Genomic DNA, 21,970 nt, shown 5'->3' with positions numbered 1-21,970 from the left:
CGTTTATATCATTTAATGTGAGTCAATTCAAAGCTAATTTAGGCCTCACAAGCAAACCACTAAAAAGCTTGGCTAAACTACTATTCCTACAAGACAACTCTAATTAATAAGAGCAAAGTATTGTGAATGTTAGAGATTGGAAATAAAAACAGAAAATATTGAAAAACCTCAGCAGGTATGGCAACTTCTTAGGAGAGAAAACCAGAGTTAACATATTGATTGGACTTAGGGCGGCACGGTGGCTCAGTGGTTAGCACTGCTGCCTCACAGTGCCAGGGACCCAGGTTCAATTCCCGCCACGGGCAACTGTGTGGAGTTTGCACATTCTCCCTGTGTCTGCGTGGGTTTCCTCCGGGTGCTCCAGTTTCCTCCCACAGTCCAAAGATGTGCAGGTCAGGTGAATTGGCCATGCTAAATTGCCCGTAGTGTTAGGTGAAGGGGGTAAAAGTAGGGAATGGGTCTGGGTGGTTTGCTCTTTGGAGGATCGGTGTGGACTTGTTGGGCCAAAGGGCCTGTTTCCACACTGTAAGTAATCTAATCTTAAGGTTTCGTACTGCACAGATGCCACTAAACCTAATTTATAAGGCCTCTGTACAATTTCCATCAACGTCATGCCTAAGCTATATTAGGTGTTCCTACGTGGACTGAAATCAATTTTACCTTGCATTTTACTAAGTATTTCATTTGGCAAAGCCTTCCAAACAGAAACTAAAATTTCTCCATTGAATGGAATAAGAGTTTGAATGCACGCTCGCTTTCAATGCTCAGACTGGCCTGCTGGGATCACTTCTCAAAAAAGTATAGGTAGAATTCCCATTTTCCATTCATTTCTTGATGGCAAGGACTCTGCCCAGGAACGTTCATGCAGAAAACGTAATTTCAAGCAATTTGAGAATATTAAGTTACCAAAAATAACATGATTTTTACACCAAATATTCCTAACGTTGTATTTTTCTTTGCATCACTAACTGACTTTAAAATTCTGGGGGAAAAAATAATCTGACAGACATTTCATACCTGGAACATGAACAGTCTCACCGTCCTCTGGCACACCAGTAATCATTGGTTCACCCGTTTTACTATGGTCCCAAGATTCAATTTCAGAGGTGGTCTTCGAGCGAGCTGTCGACACCAGGGTGGTTTCAGCAGTTTTGTTATCAGTTTGTACCAAATGAAAAATAATTTTACCAGAATCATCAGTACTCTTTATCAATAGTTGAGGCGTTTGTGTTGATCTCCTATCTTCTGATCGGTCAAGATGTGACAGAGGAGGAACATCTGTGTGAATGTCAGTGCCATCTGTTAGAGACTGTTCTACAGAAGGGGAGGCAGGTATTGAAGGAAGAGTCCTGAATTCACTTATTTTTGAATGTGTCTGAAGTGTTGTATCCTTGAGATCTTGCTTCACTAATAGATCCAGCTGCTGTGAAGTGTTCTCATGTAAAGAGGATGAAATTGTTGTAACTTTAATAGATTCTTTAATATCCTTTTCAGTATCCTTTTGCTCTGTCGATGGCCATAAAGATGTCGCACTGACTGACGTTTCTTTAGAAATTTCGACATAATTATCCTGTGCTGGTGATGCATCTCCTTCTACAGGTATAGCGGTGTCTACATCTGGTGGCAACATAGATCCTGGAATGTGTTCTGTAGCATGTATGTAAATATCATATAAAGGAATTTCACCCACTGTACTTGGGGAAGTGGCTGTTGGTGGCACAGGTGATTCTTTTCCAAATATTTTGATGGGCATTGAGGCTGTGGCAGAACTTCCTACTGACTGTAATCTTGAACTCAAATCTAACAAAGACGTTGCATTTGTCACAGTCTCCTCAGTCCTCTTGTCCATTGCATGTGAAAGTTCTTGCTGACTAATAGTTGGTTGCATAATAATCTGACTTGCTCCAATTTCTTCTTTTGTAGAAACATTGTCAAAGGTCGATGCTGAAGGCAAACTTTCGAGTTCTTCCATTTTAATTTGCTGTGTGGTTGGTTCCATTGTCACAACCATCACCAATTCTTCACCATGCTTCTTGTCTGGCAATTCTACTGATATACCTTCTTCTACAGAAGAGGAAGTAAAGTTATTAGTAGATACATGTTCTGTACGCAGCTCTGTTACAGTTAGAGCTTGTTCTTCAGCAGAATACACAGAAGTTGCTTTTGTTGATGAACTTACTGTGTTCGTAATATCAAAGCCAAGTTGAGATGAAGTCTGTGTTTGGGCAGCCTTATCCAATAAATGGGTAAATGTTCTATCGTCAGTACTTACGAAATCATCCCCAGAGAATTCCTCTTGTAGTAAACTGGATGCAGTTGAACTTTCAATGTCCTTATGTTCTGTCATAGTATGAATATCTCCTTCACTGACATGGGCCTTTGAATCATTGACTATTTGATATGTAACTGATTTTTCTGAAAGTGTACTTGGACTGTCTACATACTTGAAAGGAGTCTGTGCAGTGGATGTGTGTATGTCACCATCTTCTTCAACTGAAATTATTTTTGACACAGTTTTCCTTATGCCTTCAGTGGGTGAAACTGGTACATGTTGAGGTAAAATTGTAGTCTTAAATACTTGCGACATATCCTTTTTTATCTGTGGTTCAGACACATCTTTCTCAATTTTATCCAAGGAAACAGTTGTGGCAGCTGTGCTCCTGATAACGCTTGGCTCAGGTGTTACCGGTAATAAAGATGAAGGCAGATCTCCGGATCCAACAATATCTGTCTCAATATCACTCAACGCATAAGTGACAACGTGCTCTAGTTCCTCAGTTTGGATAATTTCCAATAGCTTTGTAGTGTTATGAGTTGGCAAATGAGTTGGAGACACCTTATCAGGTTTATCCACGTTTATACTTTCAATTTCTCCTTTTGCATCTTCTAATTTTTTGTCAATATCAATTATAAAGTCTGACACTGTAGTGGCTCCAAATTTCTGTTCTTCTATAATACTAATGCCATTTTCTTTACCATTCACGTAAATTACACTAATGTTTTGAGGTGCTAGAGAACTATCTGTAATTTTATCTTCAGATAATTGGTCATCTCCCCAGTCCCAAACAATGTCTATGGTTTTTACTGTCTTGTCATCAGGTTTTATAGTTCCCTCTTGGATTTCTTTCAGCTCTGCTTTAACTGTTTTTAACAATGCTTCAATTTTTTTATGATCCTCTTCACTCCTGGCAGTACTAGGAATTATTTGTTGTGTATAATTCATTTCATCACTTGTTTGGATTCTTGTCCTATCAACTGACTTTGGTTGAAATTTATCCATTACTCTCTCTGTTGGAACAAGAGTTGGGGTAGTTACGTGTGAGGCTTCTTTTACATGTACGCTACTGGCAAACACTTCTGGTTCTTTTGCTGAAAACTCTTCACTGATCAGGGCAGAGGTTGGTGAAAACTCTTTGTCAAACTGCACCGTTGTTAATTCACCAGAACTTTCTTCTCCTGTAAAAGAAGATACTGTTTGTTTGCTTGCTTCAGTAGTAAATATGAATGGTTCCCTGGGAGTTGATGAAGGCCTAAGATATTCGACAGATGGTTTTGATTGTGGTTTACCAGTAACCTCAATTTTCTCTCGTCCTTTGAGTGTGGACATGTCAGTTTTCTCCTGATGTGCAGCCACAGTAACGGACTGAATTTCCCCTTCTTGTTGTGATTCCTTACTGTGGATAATTTCAACAGAACTTTCCTGCTCATGTAATGAAATTGTTGTGTGGAAGCCAACTTCCACAGTTTCTTCTCTGCTTTGCATTGTGCCAGCACTTGTTCTCTCAGTTGAGTCTTCTTCACTTTCACTGCTATCTCCAACACCAGGATGAACTGATACCAAAATATGTTCTTGTTCAACTTCTTCACCAGAACGTTCTTCATCTGAAAGAGGAGTCTGCTTGTGGTAAACTTTCATCATTTCTGTGGTTTCTTCAATTGCTGCAGAGGTCCCTGAAGGTTTTGTAATCACTTTTCCAGGCAAACTATACATTCCAGTGATGGATTTTGTTGAATCTGATGTAAATTCTTCAGACTTTTGTTCAAATGCGGGTGTAACTCTGACACGGGGAGCATTTGTTGAGACTGAAAATAGTGTGTCAAAAGTTTGCTCCTTGTCAACCACAGTTATTGCTGGAGATTTGTCTGATGCTTCAGTAAATATTTTAACCAAAGTTTTTTGTGTTTCTGACTCTATCTCAGGTAAATCAGATGTAGATATTCCAACTTCTGCCTCATGGCCAGCAGTGACAGCTGTATAACGAGCTTCCTCATCCAGTGATGTTTTGCTAGTCACTGGGACTCCATGGCTGCGTGTTCCTGAAGTGGAAACATCTGTAACTTCCTGTGTGAGGTTAAATAATCTTTCACCAGAACCTTCGAAACCTTCAAATGGCATTTGTGTCTGTAAATCTTCTTCTGCTTTTGTGCTTTTCTCAGTAGCTGGAGATTTATCTGAAGGCTCAATATCCTTCACTGGCAGCTCTTCAATCGTAGTGATCACCTTTGTTGCTTCTGTTCTGGCACGTTGAGACAGTTCTTCAATTGCTGGCGCAACAGTGACATGGGGAATGCTCACATCCATTCTTTTTGTTGGGACTGACAATAGTTTATCCACGTTCTCATCAACCCAGGCTGCTTCAGGAGATTTGTCTGTCACATCCATAAGCACTTGGAGAAATATTTTTTCTGTTTCAGATCCAGGCATGGGTGATCCAGATGTGGTCAGTCCAGGCTCGCCATCATGTCTGACTGTAACAGTTGTCTGAAGAGGATGTGAATCTAGTGGGATTTGACTTGCCACTGGAGTTTTTTGGCTACTTAGTTCAGAAGAAGAAAGAACTGGAACATGGCTAACTGTGTCTTTGATGCTAAGTAATCCTTCACCAGAGCTCTCTGTTTCCAGTAAAGAAGAAGTGGACAGTTCTATATCTCCAGCATGAGTTGATGTAATGTTGCTGTGGAGAGTTTTCACATCTAAAGATATGTTGCTCGTCATTGGAACCACTTGGCTGGTCAAAGTAGAAAAGTCTGAACTATCTGGTTCTTTGATGGCAAACATTTCTTCACCTGAACCCTCTATATTTGCAACTGACATTTGTTTTTGCAAATCCTTATCTATTTTTGTGGTGCTTTCAATCACTGAATATTTTGCAGAAGGCTCCATCAACTTTTTCCCTGGCAGTTTTCCCGTCGCTGCAGTCACATATATTCCTTCAGATGTAGGTTCTTCAGACCTTTCCTCAGTTAGTTCTGAATGCACCTTTACAAAGGCGGTTTCTGCTTCTGATTTTATGCTTGGTAATCCAGATGTGAACACCCTAGCATCTGTAACAGCAGTACTCACAGCTTCTGTATCTAGTGAGGTCTTGCTTGTCACTGGAACTATGTGGCTGCTTGTTTCAAAAACATCTGGGACAGGTCTCACATGTAGCTTGATGGTCAGGAATCCTTCACCAGAAGCCTCTATGTCTTTAAATGGAGTTTCTTTTTGAGAATCTTCAGCAATTTCTGTGACTTCATCAATTTCTGGAAAAGTTTCAGAAGGTTTAGTGATTACCTTTTCTGACAGCACTTCAGTCTTAGTGATTATATCTGTAGCTTCGGTTGTGGATTCTTCAGACATTTCTTTGATTGCTGGTATAACAGACACATGTGGAGCTGGCAGATCTAATTCAGCAAATTGCCTCTCAGTTCCTTTAATGGTCAATATTTCTTCACCTGAACTCTCCACATCCAAAAATTGTGTTGATTTCTGCAAATCCTGATCAGTTGTTGTGATTTCCTCAGTTGCTGGAGGTTTATCTTCAGGCTCCACGTCCCTTTCTGGCTGCTGTTTCATTTCCTTCATCACTTTTGTAGCTTCAGTTGTAGTTTCCTGAGACATTACTTCGATTGCTGAGGTAACAGTGATACGGAGACCTGGCGTTTCCAATTCTCTTGGTGTGACTGAAACGAATGTATCAGCAGTTTCCTCCTCACCAACCACAGGTGTTGCTGGAGATTTGTCTGTTCGTTCCGTCGCCACTTTTCCTGGTAAATCTACTATTTCTGCCTTTGTCTCTGGGAGTTGTGATACAGTCAGTCCAGCCTCTCTGTCATGTCCAGCCGTAACAGCTGTATGAACAGATTCTGTCTCCACTGAGATTGTCCTTGTCACTGAAGCTACATGTGTGCTTGTTTCGGCAGTGTAAACATCTGGAAAAACTTTGACTGTTTCTCCTTCACCAGAACTCTCGCTATCTGTGAACAGAGTTTGTTTCTGTGAATCTGTTCCTGTGGTTTCTTCAATTGCAGGAGATTTTTCAGAAGTTTCCATTACTGTTTCTGGCAGTTCCTTTTTCTCTGTGATCACTTTTATTGCTTTTGGTGTGAATTCCTGAGACCTTTCTTCAATTCCTGGTGTAACAGTGACACGGTGAGAACCCACATTCACTGTTGGGACTGAAGTAACAGTCTTAGTAGCTTCCTCTCCATCAACCAGAAGTGCTGTTGAAGATTTTACTACTAGTTGTGTATGTACCTCTCCCATCTCTGATTGTGTTTCCAGTAAAGAAGATGTAGTCAGTTCCTCATCTCCAGCATGAGTTGCGGTAACATTGGTGTGGAGAATTTCCACATCTAAAGGTATTTTGCTCGTCAGTGGACCCACATGGCTGGTCAAAGTAAAAACATCTGGACTGTCTGGTCTTTTGATGATAAACATTTCTTCACCTGAACCCTCTATATCTGCAACTGGTGTTTGTTTTGGCAAATCCTTATCTATTTTTGTGGTGTTTTCAATCACGGAGTATTTTTCAGAAGGCTCCATCAACCTTTTCCCTGGCAATTTTCCCGTCACTGAGGTCACATATATTCCTTCAAATGTAGATTCTTGAGACCTTTCCTCAGTTGGTTGTGAATGTACTTCTACAAAGAGTGTTTCTGCTTCTGACTTTGTCCTTGGGAATCCAGATGTGAACACTCCAACATCTGTACCATCTGTAGCAGCTGTGTGTATGGCTTTGACATCTAATGAGATTTTGCTTGTAACTGGAACTACATGACTGCTCATTTCTATAACATCTGGAACAGTTCTGCTTGCTGCTTTGATGGTTAATAATCCTTCACCCGAGCTTTCTATATCTGTGAATGGAGTTTGTTTCTGTGAATCTTTCTCTGTTCCAGTGGTTTCATCGATTGCTGGAGATTGTTCAGAAGGTTTCATAATCAGTTCTGGCAGTCCTTTGATGTCTGTCATCATTTTTATTGCCTCTGATGTGGGTTCTTGAGGCTTTGGTTCAATTCCTGGTGTCAAAGTGACTTTGGGAAATCCCACATCTACTGCTTTTGTTGTGAATGAATCTAATGTATCAAAAGTTACCTTCTCTTCAGCCTTAACTGTAGCTGAAGATTTGTCTGCTCTTTCTGTATGTACTGTCACCAATAATGTTCCCATTTCTGATTTTGTCTCCGATAATCTAGATGTGGATGTTTCTGTCATTCTATCATGTGGAGCTGACATCACAGTGTATAGAGATTCTCCTTCAAAAGGCATTTTCCTTGTCACTGGAACCACATGACTGGTCATTGTGGAAACATCAGCAACCTCCTTCTCTGTTTCTTTTAGTATAAATATTTCTTCACCAGAGCTCTCCATGTCTACAAATTGTGTTGATTTCTGCAAATCTTGATCTGTTGTTGTGATTTTCTCAGTTGCTGGAGATTTATCTACAGGCTGCATTTCCTTTCCTGGTTGCTGTTCAATTTCCTTGATCACTTTTGTAGCTTTGGTTGTGGATTCTTGAGACATTACTTCAATTGCTGGTGAAACAGTGACATGGGGAACTGCTGTATCCAATTCTTTTACTGTGACTGAAACTAATGTATCACCAGTTTCCCCCTCATTCATCAGAGGTGTTGCTGATGATCTGTCTGCCAGCGCTGTATATAATTGTACCAATACCTTTCTCGTTTCTGAATGTGTCTCCAGTAATGAAGGTGTAGTCAGTTCCTCATCTCCAGCATGAGTTAATGTAATATTGCTGTGGAGAGTTTCTGCATCCAAAGATATTTTGCTCGTCACTGGAACCACTTGGCTGGTCAAAGTAGAAAAGTCTGGACTATCTGGTTCTTTGACGGCAAACATTTCTTTACCTGAACCCTCTATATCTGCAACTGGTATTTCTTTTGGAAAATCCTTATCTATTTTTGTGGTGCTTTCAGTCACTGAGTATTTTGCAGAAGGCTCCATCAACTTTTTCCCTGGCAGTTTTCCCGTCACTGTGGTCACATATATTCCTTCAGATGTAGGTTTTTCAGACCTTTCCTCAGTTGGTTCTGAATGCACCTTTACAAAGGTGGTTTCTGCTTCTGATTTTATCCCTGATAATCCAGATGTGAACACCCCAACATCTGTATCATGTTTACCTGTAACAGCTGTATGCACAGTGTCCAAATCTAGTGTGGTTTTGCTTGTCACTGGAACTATGTGGCTGCTTGTTTCAAAAACATCTGAAACAGGTCTCACATGCACTTTGATGGTCAGGAATCCTTCACCAGAAGCCTCTACATCTTTGAATGGAATTTGTTTTTGAGAATCTTCAGAAATTTCTGTGGCTTCATCAATTTGTGGAGTTTTTTCAGAAGGTTTAGTGATTACCTTTTCTGACAACACTTCAGTCTTAGTGATTATATCTGTAGTTTTGGTTGTGAATCCTTGAGACATTTCTTCAATTGCTGCTCCAAGAAACACATGTAGAGCTGGCATTTCCAATTCTCTTGGTGTGACTGAAACTAATGAATCAGTAGTTTCCTCCTCACCAACCATAGGTGTTGCTGGAAATTTGTCTGTTCGTTCTGTCGCCACTTTTCCTGTTAAATCTGCCATTTCTGCCTTTGTCTCTGGTAATCGTGATGCAGTCAGTCCAGCCTCTCTGTCACGTCCAGCCGTAACAGCTGTATGAACAGATTCTGTCTCTACTGAGATTGTCCTTGTCACTGGAGCTACATATGTGCTGGTTTCGGCAGTGTAAACATCTGGAAAAACTTTGACTGTTTCTCCTTCACCAGAACTCTCACTATCTGTGAACGGAGTTTGTTTCTGTGAATCTTTCTCAGTTCCTGTGGTTTCAGCAATTGCAGGAGATTGTTCAGAAGTTTCCATAATTGATCCTGGCATCTCTTCGATCTCTGTGATCACTTTCATTGCTCCTGATGTTGATTCCTGAGACTTTTCTTCTATCCCTGGTGTTACAGTGACTTGAGGAAATCGAACTGCTTTTGTTGTGAATGAATCTAATGTATCAACAGTTACTTTCTCTTCAGCCTTAATTGTAGCTGAAGGTTTGTCTGTCCGCTGTATAGGCACTGTTACCAACAGCGTTCCCATTTCTGGTTTTGTCTCCAGTAATCCAGATGTGGGTGTTTCTGCCGTTCTTTCATGTGGAGCTGACATCACAGTGTGTAGAGATTCTCCTTCGAAAGGCATTTTCCTTGTCACTGGAACCACATGGCTGATCATTGTGGAAACATCAACAATTTGCCTCTCTGTTCCTTCTCCTGAACTCTCCATATCCACAAATTGTGTTGACTTCTGTAAATCCTGATCAGTTGTTGTGATTTCCTCAGTTGCTGGAGATTTATCGACAGGCTCCATGCCCCTTTCTGGCTGCTGTTTCCTTTCCTTTGTCATTTCTGTAGTTTCGGTTGTGGTTTCTTGAGGCACTACTTTGATTACTGGTGTAACAGTGATACGGAGACCTGGCGTCTCAAATTCTTTTGTTATGGCTGAAACCAATGCATCAGCAGGTTTCTCTTCAACCAGAGGTGTTGCTGAAGATTTGTCTGCTCGGTCTGTACCCACTTTTACTGACAATTTTATTATTTCTGACTTTGTCTCTGGGGATCCTGATGCAGTCAGACCAGCCTCTCCGTCGCGTCCAGCCGTAACAGCTTTATGAACAGATTCTGTCTCTACTGAGATTGTCCTTGTCACTGGAGCTACATATGTGCTGGTTTCGGCAGTGTAAACATCTGGAAAAACTTTGACTGTTTCTCCTTCACCAGAACTCTCACTATCTGTGAACGGAGTTTGTTTCTGTGAATCTTTCTCAGTTCCTGTGGTTTCAGCAATTGCAGGAGATTGTTCAGAAGTTTCCATTATTGATCCTGACATCTCTTCGATCTCTGTGATCACTTTCATTGCTCCTGATGTTGATTCCTGAGACTTTTCTTCTATCCCTGGTGTTACAGTGACTTGAGGAAATCGAACTGCTTTTGTTGTGAATGAATCTAATGTATCAACAGTTACTTTCTCTTCAGCCTTAATTGTAGCTGAAGGTTTGTCTGTCCGCTGTATAGGCACTGTTACCAACAGCGTTCCCATTTCTGGTTTTGTCTCCAGTAATCCAGATGTGGGTGTTTCTGCCGTTCTTTCATGTGGAGCTGACATGACAGTGTGTAGAGATTCTCCTTCGAAAGGCATTTTCCTTGTCACTGGAACCACATGGCTGATCATTGTGGAAACATCAACAATTTGCCTCTCTGTTCCTTCTCCTGAACTCTCCATATCCACAAATTGTGTTGACTTCTGTAAATCCTGATCAGTTGTTGTGATTTCCTCAGTTGCTGGAGATTTATCGACAGACTCCATGCCCCTTTCTGGCTGCTGTTTCATTTCCTTTGTCACTTCTGTAGTTTCGGTTGTGGTTTCTTGAGGCACTACTTTGATTACTGGTGTAACAGTGATACGGGAACCTGGCGTTTCCAATTCTCTTGGTGTGACTGAAACAAATGTATCAGCAGTTTCCTCCTCACCAGCCACAGGTGTTGCTGGAGATTTATCTGTCCGTTCCGTCGCCACTTTTACTGTCAATTTTACCATTTCTGCCTTTGTCTCTGGTAATCGTGATGCAGTCAGTCCAGCCTCTCTGTCATGTGCAGTCGTAACAGCTGTATGAACAGATTCTGTCTCTACTGAGATTGTCCTTGTCACTGGAGCTACATGTGTGCTTGTTTCTACAGTATAAACATCTGGAAAAACTTTGACTGTTTCTCCTTCATCAGAACTCTCGCTATCTGTGAACAGAGCTTGTTTCTGTGAATCTTTCTCAGTTCCTGTGGTTTCAGCAATTGCAGGAGATTGTTCAGAAGTTTCCATTATTGCTCCCGGCATCTCTTTGATCTCTGTGATCACTTTTATTCTTTCATGTGTAGCTGTCATAATAGTGTGTAGAGATTCTCCTTCCAAATGCATTTTCCTTGTCACTGGAACCACATGGCTGATCATTGTGGAAACATCAACAACTTGCCTCTCTGTTCCTTCTCCTGAACTCTCCACAAATTGTGTTGACTTCTGTAAATCCTGATCAGTTGTTGTGATTTCCTCAGTTGCTGGAGATTTATCGACAGGCTCCATGCCCCTTTCTGGCTGCTGTTTCATTTCCTTTGTCATTTCTGTAGTTTCTGTTGTGGTTTCTTGAGGCACTACTTTGATTACTGGTGTAACAGTGATACGGAGACCTGGCGTCTCCAATTCTTTTGTTATGGCTGAAACCAATGCATCAGCAGGTTTCTCCTCAACCAGAGGTGTTGCTGAAGATTTGTCTGCTCGGTCTGTACCCACTTTTACTGACAATTTTATTATTTCTGACTTTGTCTCTGGGGATCCTGATGCAGTCAGTCCAGCCTCTCTGTCACGTCCAGCCGTAACAGCTTTATGAACAGATTCTGTCTCTACTGAGATTGTCCTTGTCACTGGAGCTACATATGTGCTGGTTTCTACAGTATAAACATCTGGAAAAACTTTGACTGTTTCTCCTTCACCAGAACTCTCGCTATCTGTGAACGGCGTTTGTTTCTGTGAATCTTTCTCCGTTCCTGTGGTTTCAGCAATTGCAGGAGATTGTTCAGAAGTTTCCATTATTGCTCCCGGCATCTCTTTGATCTCTGTGATTATTTTTATTGCTCCTGATGTTGATTCCTGAGACTTTTCTTCCATCCTTGGTGTTACAGTGACTTGAGGAAATTGAAGATCTATTGCTTTTGTTGTGAATGAATCTAATGTATCAACAGTTACCTTCTCTTCAGCCTTAATCTTCACTGGAACCACATGGCTGGTCAACCTGGAAACATCAACAACTTGCTTCTCTATTCCTTCACCTGAACTCTCCATATCCACAAATTGTGTTGATTTCTGTAAACCCTGACCTGTTGTGATTTTTTCAGTTGCTGGAGATTTATCTCTTGGCTCAACGTCCTTTTCTGGCTGCTGTTTAATTTCCTTTGTCACTTTTGAAGCTTCAGTTATGGATTCTTGAGATATTTCTTTAATTGCTGGTGTGATATTCCCTGCTTGAGTTGGCACTGAAACTGATTCATCAACGTGTTCTTCCTGATGAACCTGAGAGGTTGCTGCAGGTTTGTCTGCTCGCCCTGTATGTAATTTTGCAAATGCTTTTGTCTCCGGTGATTCAGATGTGGATATTCCAGCTTCCTCATCCTGTGTAGCTGGAATGGCTGTCAGATGGGTTTCGCTTGTCACTGCAAGTACATGGCTGCTCATTTCTAAAGCAGAAAGGTCTGGAACTGACCTTACTGGTTCTTTACTGGTTAATGTTCCTTCACTTGGGCTTTTAATATCTAAAGATGGAGTGAATTGTGGTAGTGTTTCTCTGGGTTTTTCAGTAAGTTCAGTGTGTGTTTTCTCTGTCAGTTTTTCTATCCTTGTGGTTGGTTTCATTGTTGCCAGAGTGAGTACTCCAACCTCTCTGTCAGTTCCCGGTGTAACATCATCAGTCTGCCGTCCCTCACTTCGGAATGATCCAATGGTACTGGATACAGTTACCGTAACGTCTGACACAGAGCTAATCCTTTCTCTACTGATACTCTCAGTGACTGTAATTGGAGTAGATATGGGCAAAGTGCCTGTATACATTTCAGTCAGGGTTGCAGTTTCTAGTTTTGGTCTTTTTTCTGAAACATCAGAACCTGTTTCCGGTTTCCTCAAAATAACTGTTTTTGTTGTTGCTTCTTTGACAGCATCAGAATCTACACGGCTAATTATTTCACGTTCTTCACTCGAACTCTCAACCTCTTTTTCAGTGCTGAATACTTCCAGTGATTTGCTATCTTCACTCTCAGTGGACTCCAATCTCTTTTCTGCTCTAAATGTTGGAACAATGATTTCTGCTGATGACCCTTCTGTTGGCAAGATGTCTGTTTTTGTATCTGTTGTTGTGACCTCTACTTCAATTGTTCGGGAAGCAGTTTCCTTTGATGCAGTTGTAACAGCCAAATGATGCTTGTCTCTCAACTGATCCATTGCTGAAAGCTCATCATCTTTCTCTTGAGTGCCTCTGGTTGAATGGGCATAATCCTCTGTGAGTGAAGAGATGATCCAGTCTTTGTCATGTTCTACCCCAGAATGAACTTTAGTTGCTTCTTTTGTAATGCCTAGAATTTCAGGTTCTTTACTAGTAGAAACAGTTTCCATACTCTCAATAGTGATTTCTTGTTCCTGTGTTCCAGTAATTCCAGTTATTAAATGAGGCTTACTATCATCGTGTGTTTGAATAATATCCATATCTGATATTGGTCTTAGAGCAGGTGATACGCTTTCCAGTTGGCCACCCTTTGCTTCCTCTCCATTTGGTGTCTCACATGGGGGATCAAATTCCATTCGGCTCTTGCCAATAAGAAAGCTGGGTGATGGAGGCACATCCTCTCCTGTACCTGCTGTTGGTGCTTGTTGTCCAGAAAAAGATGGAAACAAGCCAAAGTTTCCACTGCCTTCTATCCTATCATCATCCACTTGATGAATGTGAATGTGTAATATATTGATCTTGTTAAACATTTGAGATGTCATGTCTTTAGTTGATTGATGATGTAGTAATGACATTGATTCAGTAGAAGTGCTTTTCCCAGTTTCAAGTTCTTCAGGTTCAAGCCCTGAAATTAAATCAATAAATATGTATCAATGAAAAGAGACAGAAACATAGGAATAGCAGTAAATTACTCAGCTGCTCAAGCCTTATTTGCCTTAATATCTCAACACTTCTTAGCCACCTCAGTTCCAAGTCCCTGAGTATTCTTAACTAATAAAAACTTGCATGCTACATATTTTCATAGATTGGATACTATTCACAGCAGACAGAAAAAAATGTACATGCACAAAAGATGTATTTCAACTCAACAAAACAGTTAACATCCATTCTCTGATTTGTTTCTCAGGGATTGATCAATCAAAGTCAAATTGCCTGGTTTAAAACTTAAAGAAAGTATCTCTTTTGTCAGTCATCACTAACTGAAGCATTGTCCATGGAAACGCCGCTATTAATTAGAGGTATTCTTCTCTCTTAAGTATAAGTGTTACTTTCCCTTTACTTTGGTTTTTCTTGCAACCTATCCTGATGATTCCAGAATGAACAGCTTTCACAAAATTTGCCTTTTTTTGCAATACTCAAATTCTGTACAGTTAACTGAATATTTGTAACAAATCTCTATTGCTCTCCATTTGACATTTTTAATTAGCCCACCATCAGCTTTGTGAGAGACAAGAGTTCCCGGTTCCCACATTCTGAAATAATGTGCTTCTGTTTTGCTTGTGAAGAATATGAAAGAATGCTGGATGATGTCAAGCTTCTTGACTGTTGTTGAAGTTGCACTTATCTAGACAAGTGGGGAGGATTCTATCACCATCCTGACTTGTGCCTTGTAGATAGTGGACAATTTTGGATGGTCTGTAGGTGAGTTACTTATTGCAGTATTCATTACTTCAGTAGCCACTGTATTTATATGTTGAGTCCAGTTAGGTTGTGGTCAATGGAAGCCCTCAGGATGTTGATTCTAGGGGATTCAGTGATAGTAATGCCATTGAATGTCAAAGGGTGATGGTTAGGGGCTCTTTTATTTGAGATGGTCATTGCCTGGTGTGATATAGCATGCCACTGTTCAGCTCAAGCCTGGATATTGTCCTGGTCTTGTTGCATTTGAACATGGGTCTGCTTCAATATCTGAGGAGTAGCAAATAGTGCAGATGAGAAGGCAACATTTGACCAAATATGGCATCAAGGAGCCTGAGCAAAAGTGGACTCAATAGAAATCAGAAAGAAAAGTTTCCACTGGTTAGAATCATACATAACAGAAAGGAAGTTGAATCCCCCACTATCAACATCTTGGGTAACCACTGACCAGAAACTGAATTGAACCATAGCTACAACAGCAGGTCGAGAAGCTAGGAATTCTGTGGTGAGTAACTCACCTTTGCCTCTCAAAGCCTTTTACCATGTGAAAGTCGCAATTCAGAATGAGATAAAATACTATATGAGCACAACAATATTCAAGAAACTTTTCACCACCCAGGACAAATAGCCCACTTGATTGGCACCCCATTGAACCCCTGCAATATTCACTTCCTCCATCATCAATACACAGTAGCAGCAGTGTGTAGGAGAACAATAGCAATCCAGGTAACAGATGCAAGGAGCATTCCACCTACAACCTCTTCAAGCCGCACACCAGTCTCACGCAAAATTATTTCATTATTTCTTCACTGCTGCTGGTTCAAACTCCTTTCTTAATAGTGCTCTGGGTATAACTAACCCACAGTTCGAGAAGGTAATGATCCATGGAAAAAGCTCCTCTCTCTGCCTACTAAAGAACTCTATAAAGGCCTTAAGGGCTCATTAATTTTCAGGGAGGCAGTCATAGTTTGACAACTACTTGCCTTCAGACCAGTTGCATGGAACTCTAAGCCCAGAATCAGTGAAGGGAAGACTTTAAAAGTCAAGCAAAAATGGTTTTCCAATTTAAAAGCGTTTAGCCCAATTGTAGTTAAAGTTCCATCACAGGTCAGTGGAGGAGACAGATTGAGAAATTCAAGGGAACCCTGCTCTTCTGGCATTGCTTGGCAGTGCCTGCTAACATGAGGGCACCACAGCAGTGGGTATGCCTGTGTAAACTCCAGCTGAGCACCAGGAAGGATACAGGTGGAAATGGGAGGTACATCCCCAGAGCTCAAGTCTACTGTGGATAAGCAGCAGTAGGCTGCACGGGAACTGCACAGCTCTGGGCATCAGGATGCCAAAGGAGAGGAACAAGGGGCATGTAGAGAAAGAGATACTACCATGAGCACAGGATCTATGTACAGAGGAGAAACCGCCTGTCAATGACTGAGAACCAGTGGCGTAAGAGGCTGTGACTCTTTAAGGAGATAGCCACAGACATAAGTACCCCTGAGAGTGGCAGATCTCTGCAGAATCGCACAAGTGGTTGCAGCCTAGTGTATCATTCAGGATAGATGGACCCTTTTCTGATGTTGGATACCACATTAGGATTACAACTGATGAACCATTGCAGGATCAGAGGGCACTGCATCTGTTACCTTGGGTAGTGTCCTGCAACACCAGCAGGTCATGGAGGATGACCCTGTTGCCTGACAAGGTGGTCTCCAATCGGGACCCTTCAGGAAGAGGACTTTCCACCTCTCCCTCATGTGTATCAGGACTCTAGCTCCCCATGCCATCTTAATTCCCGTGGGGCAGTGGCAGGCTTTGGTATAACCTCTCTTCCTTAAGACAAGCAACAGTCTCAGTGATGTCTGCCCGAAACCAGATTCTGTTCCTGCCCTCCCTAGCTTTAATCAGGTGGGAGACCTGTTTCCAATGCAACTCGGGGTTCACTCCAATGAAAATTGCAACTGGAGTCAGTTATCTGGTAGAGAAGGGTTTCTAAACTTAATAAAGTCCAACCTCCTGTTTCACATCTTCAATGGAAAAATCCAATCCTGAGAATTCGAACAGTATATTCTTTGTTTCTGACATTTCCAGAATTCATTGAATGCTGCCTTTGCAACATCTCTTCATGTCAGAGTGATGTAATTAATTCATCATGACTGGGCATGCTTATAGCTTGGTAATCTCAGAGGTCTGATGTAAATGCTGTGGCAGGGATAAAAAGGTACTGACAGACGCACAGCAGTAAGTTCTAGGTTTCCTGAATGCGAACAGACACACTGTCTCACAACTCCCAGGACATCTTTAAGTTATAATTCTATTCAAAAGTTCAGATGTTGTCCCCAAAGTTGAAATAAATAATGACATCAATTGACCTTTGTCATCAAAAGCACATATTTCTTGATCTAATCTCAGTCTCTGTTTTTCAATTATTTCTTGATCTAATCTAATTCTCTATTTTACAATTATTTCTGCACAACGGTGTCCTGTAAACTGGGCCTGCTTGTTCATGCCTGTCTAATCTGCCTTAGGACATTGCTTATCTGGCTAATCTGTTCCTTTCAGATCTCACGACTAAATGGCCTTAGTACAGCTGTGACAAAAATTAGATACTTTAAAAAAACATCAGATCACTAGGATAAAGAAACACCTCGAGTTGAAATTATAGTTCTCGGCTCTATAATTGTAGTGGATAATTAGTATGCTTTATTATGCTGTACAAAGGGTAATGGCTACAAATTATATTTAATTATTTATTGAAGCCCAAGATAGCATTGGTACTTTTTGACCTGTACAATCAAATGCTTTTGAAACATTTTATTTCATGATCGATAAGTAAGTTAAGTAGACAAATAATCGTACTGATCTGTACCAATGTTCTCCGGTAGTTAAAGTATCTGCAGTTTTCACAAGGTCCTCCTGAAATGCAAAGCCCATGCTTAATGATTCGACACCTCTACTTCTACCAAACAGCAAGGTCATCATTATTCTTACCTACCAACAGTCCCCTTACACTACATTGAGTTCTACTAAAAGGTGACTAACCAAGAACACTCACTGTATCTCTCTGCAGATGTTGTCTGATCTGCTAAATGTATCCAATATTTTCTGCTTTTATACAACATTGGAGTTTTCAATCATAATTTCTTTTGAAGTTTGGGCACTCACCAACTCGACTGCATGCATTACATTCCTGCAAAGCAGATTGTAAGTCATTGCAACTGGAGATGGTACAACTCAATATTGTTGCTAAGAATTCAAAGTGTGATTCATAAGGAAGTTCAAAAGTTGTAATAATATAAGAGCAGGAGTCTTATATTACTCAGTCTCTTGAGCCTGGTTTGCCATTCAAGATCATGGGTGAGTTGAGTATATATACCTTCTTTCACCCCATATCTCTTTGGGTAACAGAAGTTCATTAATCTCAGAATTAAAACTCTCATTTGATCCGCCATCAATTGCCATGACAGAGAGACTTCCAAACTGTTACTACCTTTTGCATATAGGAATGCTGATAATTTCATTCTTGAATGATCTGGCTTTAAATTCTTACTTATGTTCACTTTTCCTTAAGTTCCCAACCAGTAGTTTCTATCACCTATTCGTTCCCATTAATATATTGAAAATTTCAATCAAATCACCCCTTAACCTTCCAAGTTCCTGGGTATATAACTCTTGCTTCTGTAATCTTGCTATATAACCAGTGGAGTCCAGGTATTATTCCGATCCTTCTAGCCTGCACTCCCTCCAGGCAAATATGTCCTTCCAGTGCTGTTCAGAACTGCTCAAGGTACTCCAGGTATGAGTTTTTGAAGCATCCATGTCATCTATGTGAATGAAACAGTTCAAACCTTTTGTATCTCCATTACTTCTAGAGTTTTCACAAATTTTAGAAGTGTTCTGTTCTTTCCTACCTTGCCCATTCAATTTCCCCTTCTTTTCAATTTTATGATTCCATTTATAGTGCTGCCTATCTAAGTGTCTTCAGTAAACTTGGTTATGTGCCTTTCAATTCCATTATCTTAGTTATTACTAAACACACTATATCATTGAGGCTCTAACCACAAATCTCTGTGCGACTCTACTCATCACATCTTTCCAGCTGTAACACCTACTCATTATCTCTACTGGGGGTCTCCTCCTGCTCAGCCACATGCCTAACTGTGGTAATCATTTGTCCTTGATTGTATGAGCTTCAACATTAACAAAGAGCTGGTAAAATAGTTGAGATATTTCCCTGCCCACCATTTTACTCAAGTCTTCACAAAATTCAATCAAGTTTCACCAAAAATGACATACCTTTACAAATCCATGTTGGCCCACTTTGACCAGCTTAATAATTTCAAGGTGTTCAATCTTTCCATCCTTTTAATTATTAAAACTTATAAATTTCCTAACAATAGGCATTTGTTAAGACGTTGACAACCTACTTGCTTTCCTTAGATAAACACATCTGTCTTGAAGATTTGCTCTTTATTCTTCATTACTATTCATTTGCTTACATTAACTTTGATGAAACCCATTTACAGTTTCAATATTAGCTTCCTAACCATCTCTAGAATACTGTTTCCTCCATTGCAAATACCAAGGCAACACAGTTAATATGTCTGCCATGTTATTTTCATGGAAGCCACCGAAACCACTCTCTTTTTTCTAACATAATAGTAAAACAAATTGATTTATGTTCCTTGTAAGTTCTTTTCATGCATTTTTTGTGGCTTTTACTATCTGTTATGTCACATTTTGCTATTCTTTGGATTATTTGCATTCACTGAGATCTGTCTTTTTGTTTTACATTCTTCGGTGCTTTTTTTTTTGTTTTCTGTTATCCCTTACCACACCTTAGGAAGACATATTTGCCTGGAGGGAGTGCAGGCTAGATTGATCAGAATAATGCCTGGACTCCACTGGTTATACAGCAAGATTACAGAAGAAAGAGTTACATACCCAAGAATTTAGAAGGTTATGGGGTGACTTGATTGAAGTTTTCAATATATTAATGGGAATGGATAGATGATAGAAAGCAACTACTGGTTGGGAACTTAAAGAGAAGTGAACATAAGCAAAACTTTAAAGCCAAACCATTCAAGAATGAATACTAGCTTCGTATGGCTGCCTTTTTAACTGACAAATAAAACTCTTGCATTTTTGGAGGAATGAACTTGTTCTGTATCTTTTTTTGATATCATTGCTATTCTGTTCCTTTACCAAATAAGAAACTTTCCAGTTACTGTGGATAGGCTCACACCATCCCATTGAAGTTGGCCTCAACTAAATCTGCAATCCTAGTTCCTGGTTGTGTTTCGCATTTTCAAACAATACATTGATCTCAATCTTATTAAGGTCATTATTAGATAAATGTTAACGCACTTTTCATATGTTACCCAAAAGTGTATAAAACTCATGGTTAATCAAACATGATCATGAGATATAGTTGCAAAATTATGTCATTTGGCCAATCAAATCTGCTCCACCATTCACTCATTGCTGATATGTTTCTCAATCGTCGAGAGTGCGGTGCTGAAAAACAGCAGATCAGGCGGCATCCAAGGAGCAGGCGAATCGATGTTTTGGGCAAGATACTGCCTGACCTGCTGTGCTTTTCCAGCACCATACTCTTGACTCTGATCTCCAACATCTGCAGGCTTCACTTTCTCCTGGTATGTTTCTCAACCCTATTCTGTTGTCTTCTCCCCATAACATTTAATCCCTTTACTAATCAATAACCTATCTATTTCTGTCTTTATTACAAGAAACAACTTGGCCTTCTGTGGCAATGAGTTCACACAGATCCACACCTTCTGGTTGAACAAATTCCTCCTCATCTCAGTTTGAAAGAATCGTCCCTTCACTCTGAGGCTGTGCCCTCAAGTCTTTGTCTTTCCTACAATAGAAATGTCTTCTTCATGCCTGCTCTATTCAGGCCTCTCAGTATGCTGTGAATTTCAATGAGATCTCCTCTCATCCTCCATTGGGCAAAGGGCCAGATTCCTCAACTGCCGCTCATATGACAAAGGTTGTTCAACCACTCCTTATTTGATAAGTTCTTCAACCTGGGATCATTCTTGTAAACCTCGTCTGGACCGCCTTCAAGGCCCTCAAACCCTTCTTTAGATACAGGGCCCAAAACTGCTCGTATATTCAAAATGTAAGATCCAACATTCAATCTAGAGCCCGACACAGTCTCAGCAGTACATTCCTGCTCTAGTTTTCGATCCCTCTTGAAATGAATGCTAACATTGGATTTGCCTTTCTAACTGCCAACTGGACCTGCATGTCTTTAAGAGAATCCTTAACTCAAACTCCCAAGTCCTTTCATGCTTCAGGTTTTAAAAGCCTTGCACCATTTAGAAAATAATCTATGCCTCTATTCTTCCTACCAAAGTGCATAACTTCACACTTTCCCACATTGTTCTCTATCTGCCACTTCTATGCCCACTCTCCTAACCTGTCCAAGTCATTCTGCAGCCTTCCTGCTCCCTCAACACTATTTGTCCCTCCACCTATCTTTGTGTCATCTGCAAACTTAGTACTCTCAGTTCCTTTGTCCAGATCATTATGCATAACATGAATAGTTGTGGCCCCAAAATGACTTCTGCAGAGCTCTGCTAGTCACTGACTGCCATCTTAAAGAAGAGCTGAAAATGTGTTGCTGGAAAAGAGCAGCAGGTCAGGCAGCATCCAAGGAACAAGAGAATCGACGTTTCGGGCATAAGCCCTTCTTCAGGAATGAGGAAAGTGTGTCCAGCAGGCTAAGATAAAAGGTAGGGAGGAGGGACTTGGGGGAGGGGCTATGGAAATGCGATAGGTGGAGGGAGGTCAAGGTGAGGATGATAGGCCGGAGTGGGATGGGGGCGGAGAGGTCAGGAAGATGATTGCAGGTTTGAAAGGCGGTGCTGAGTTTGAGGGATTTGACTGAGACAAGGTGGGGGGAGGGGAAATGAGGAAACTGGAGAAATCTGAGTTCATCCCTTGTGGTTGGAGGGTTCCCAGGCAGAAGATGAGGCGCTCTTCCTCCAACTGCCATGTTGCCATGGTCTGGCAATGAAGGAGTCCAAGGACCTGCATGTCCTTGGTGGAGTGGGAGGGAGAGTTAAAGTGTTGGGCTACGGGGTGGTTGGGTTGATTGGTCCGGGTGTCCCAGAGGTGTTCTCTGAAACGTTCCGCAAGTAGGCGGCCTGTCTCCCCAATATAGAGAAGGCCACATCAGGTGCAGCAGATGCAATAGATGCTGTGTGTAGAGGTGCAGGTGAATTTGT

At 40.9% G+C, this 21,970-nt stretch overlaps 1 protein-coding gene across 1 annotated transcript in view; it reads right to left on the bottom strand.

The window, feature by feature from the left end:
- The window catches only part of vcana (versican a), a 197,942-nt gene that overhangs the window by 47,203 nt on the left and 128,769 nt on the right, over positions 1–21,970 (bottom strand). The window contains exon 9 of the mRNA XM_043702808.1: positions 1,018–13,926. Coding sequence (XP_043558743.1) covers positions 1,018–13,926 — 12,909 coding nt within the window. The remainder of the gene's footprint in view (positions 1–1,017; positions 13,927–21,970) is intronic.

The sequence above is a fragment of the Chiloscyllium plagiosum genome, chromosome 2 (genome assembly GCF_004010195.1).
Source record: "Chiloscyllium plagiosum isolate BGI_BamShark_2017 chromosome 2, ASM401019v2, whole genome shotgun sequence".
NCBI lineage: Eukaryota > Metazoa > Chordata > Chondrichthyes > Orectolobiformes > Hemiscylliidae > Chiloscyllium > Chiloscyllium plagiosum.
The sequence above is the reverse complement of the archived record's forward strand: the minus strand, read 5'-3'. Positions and strand labels throughout refer to the sequence as shown.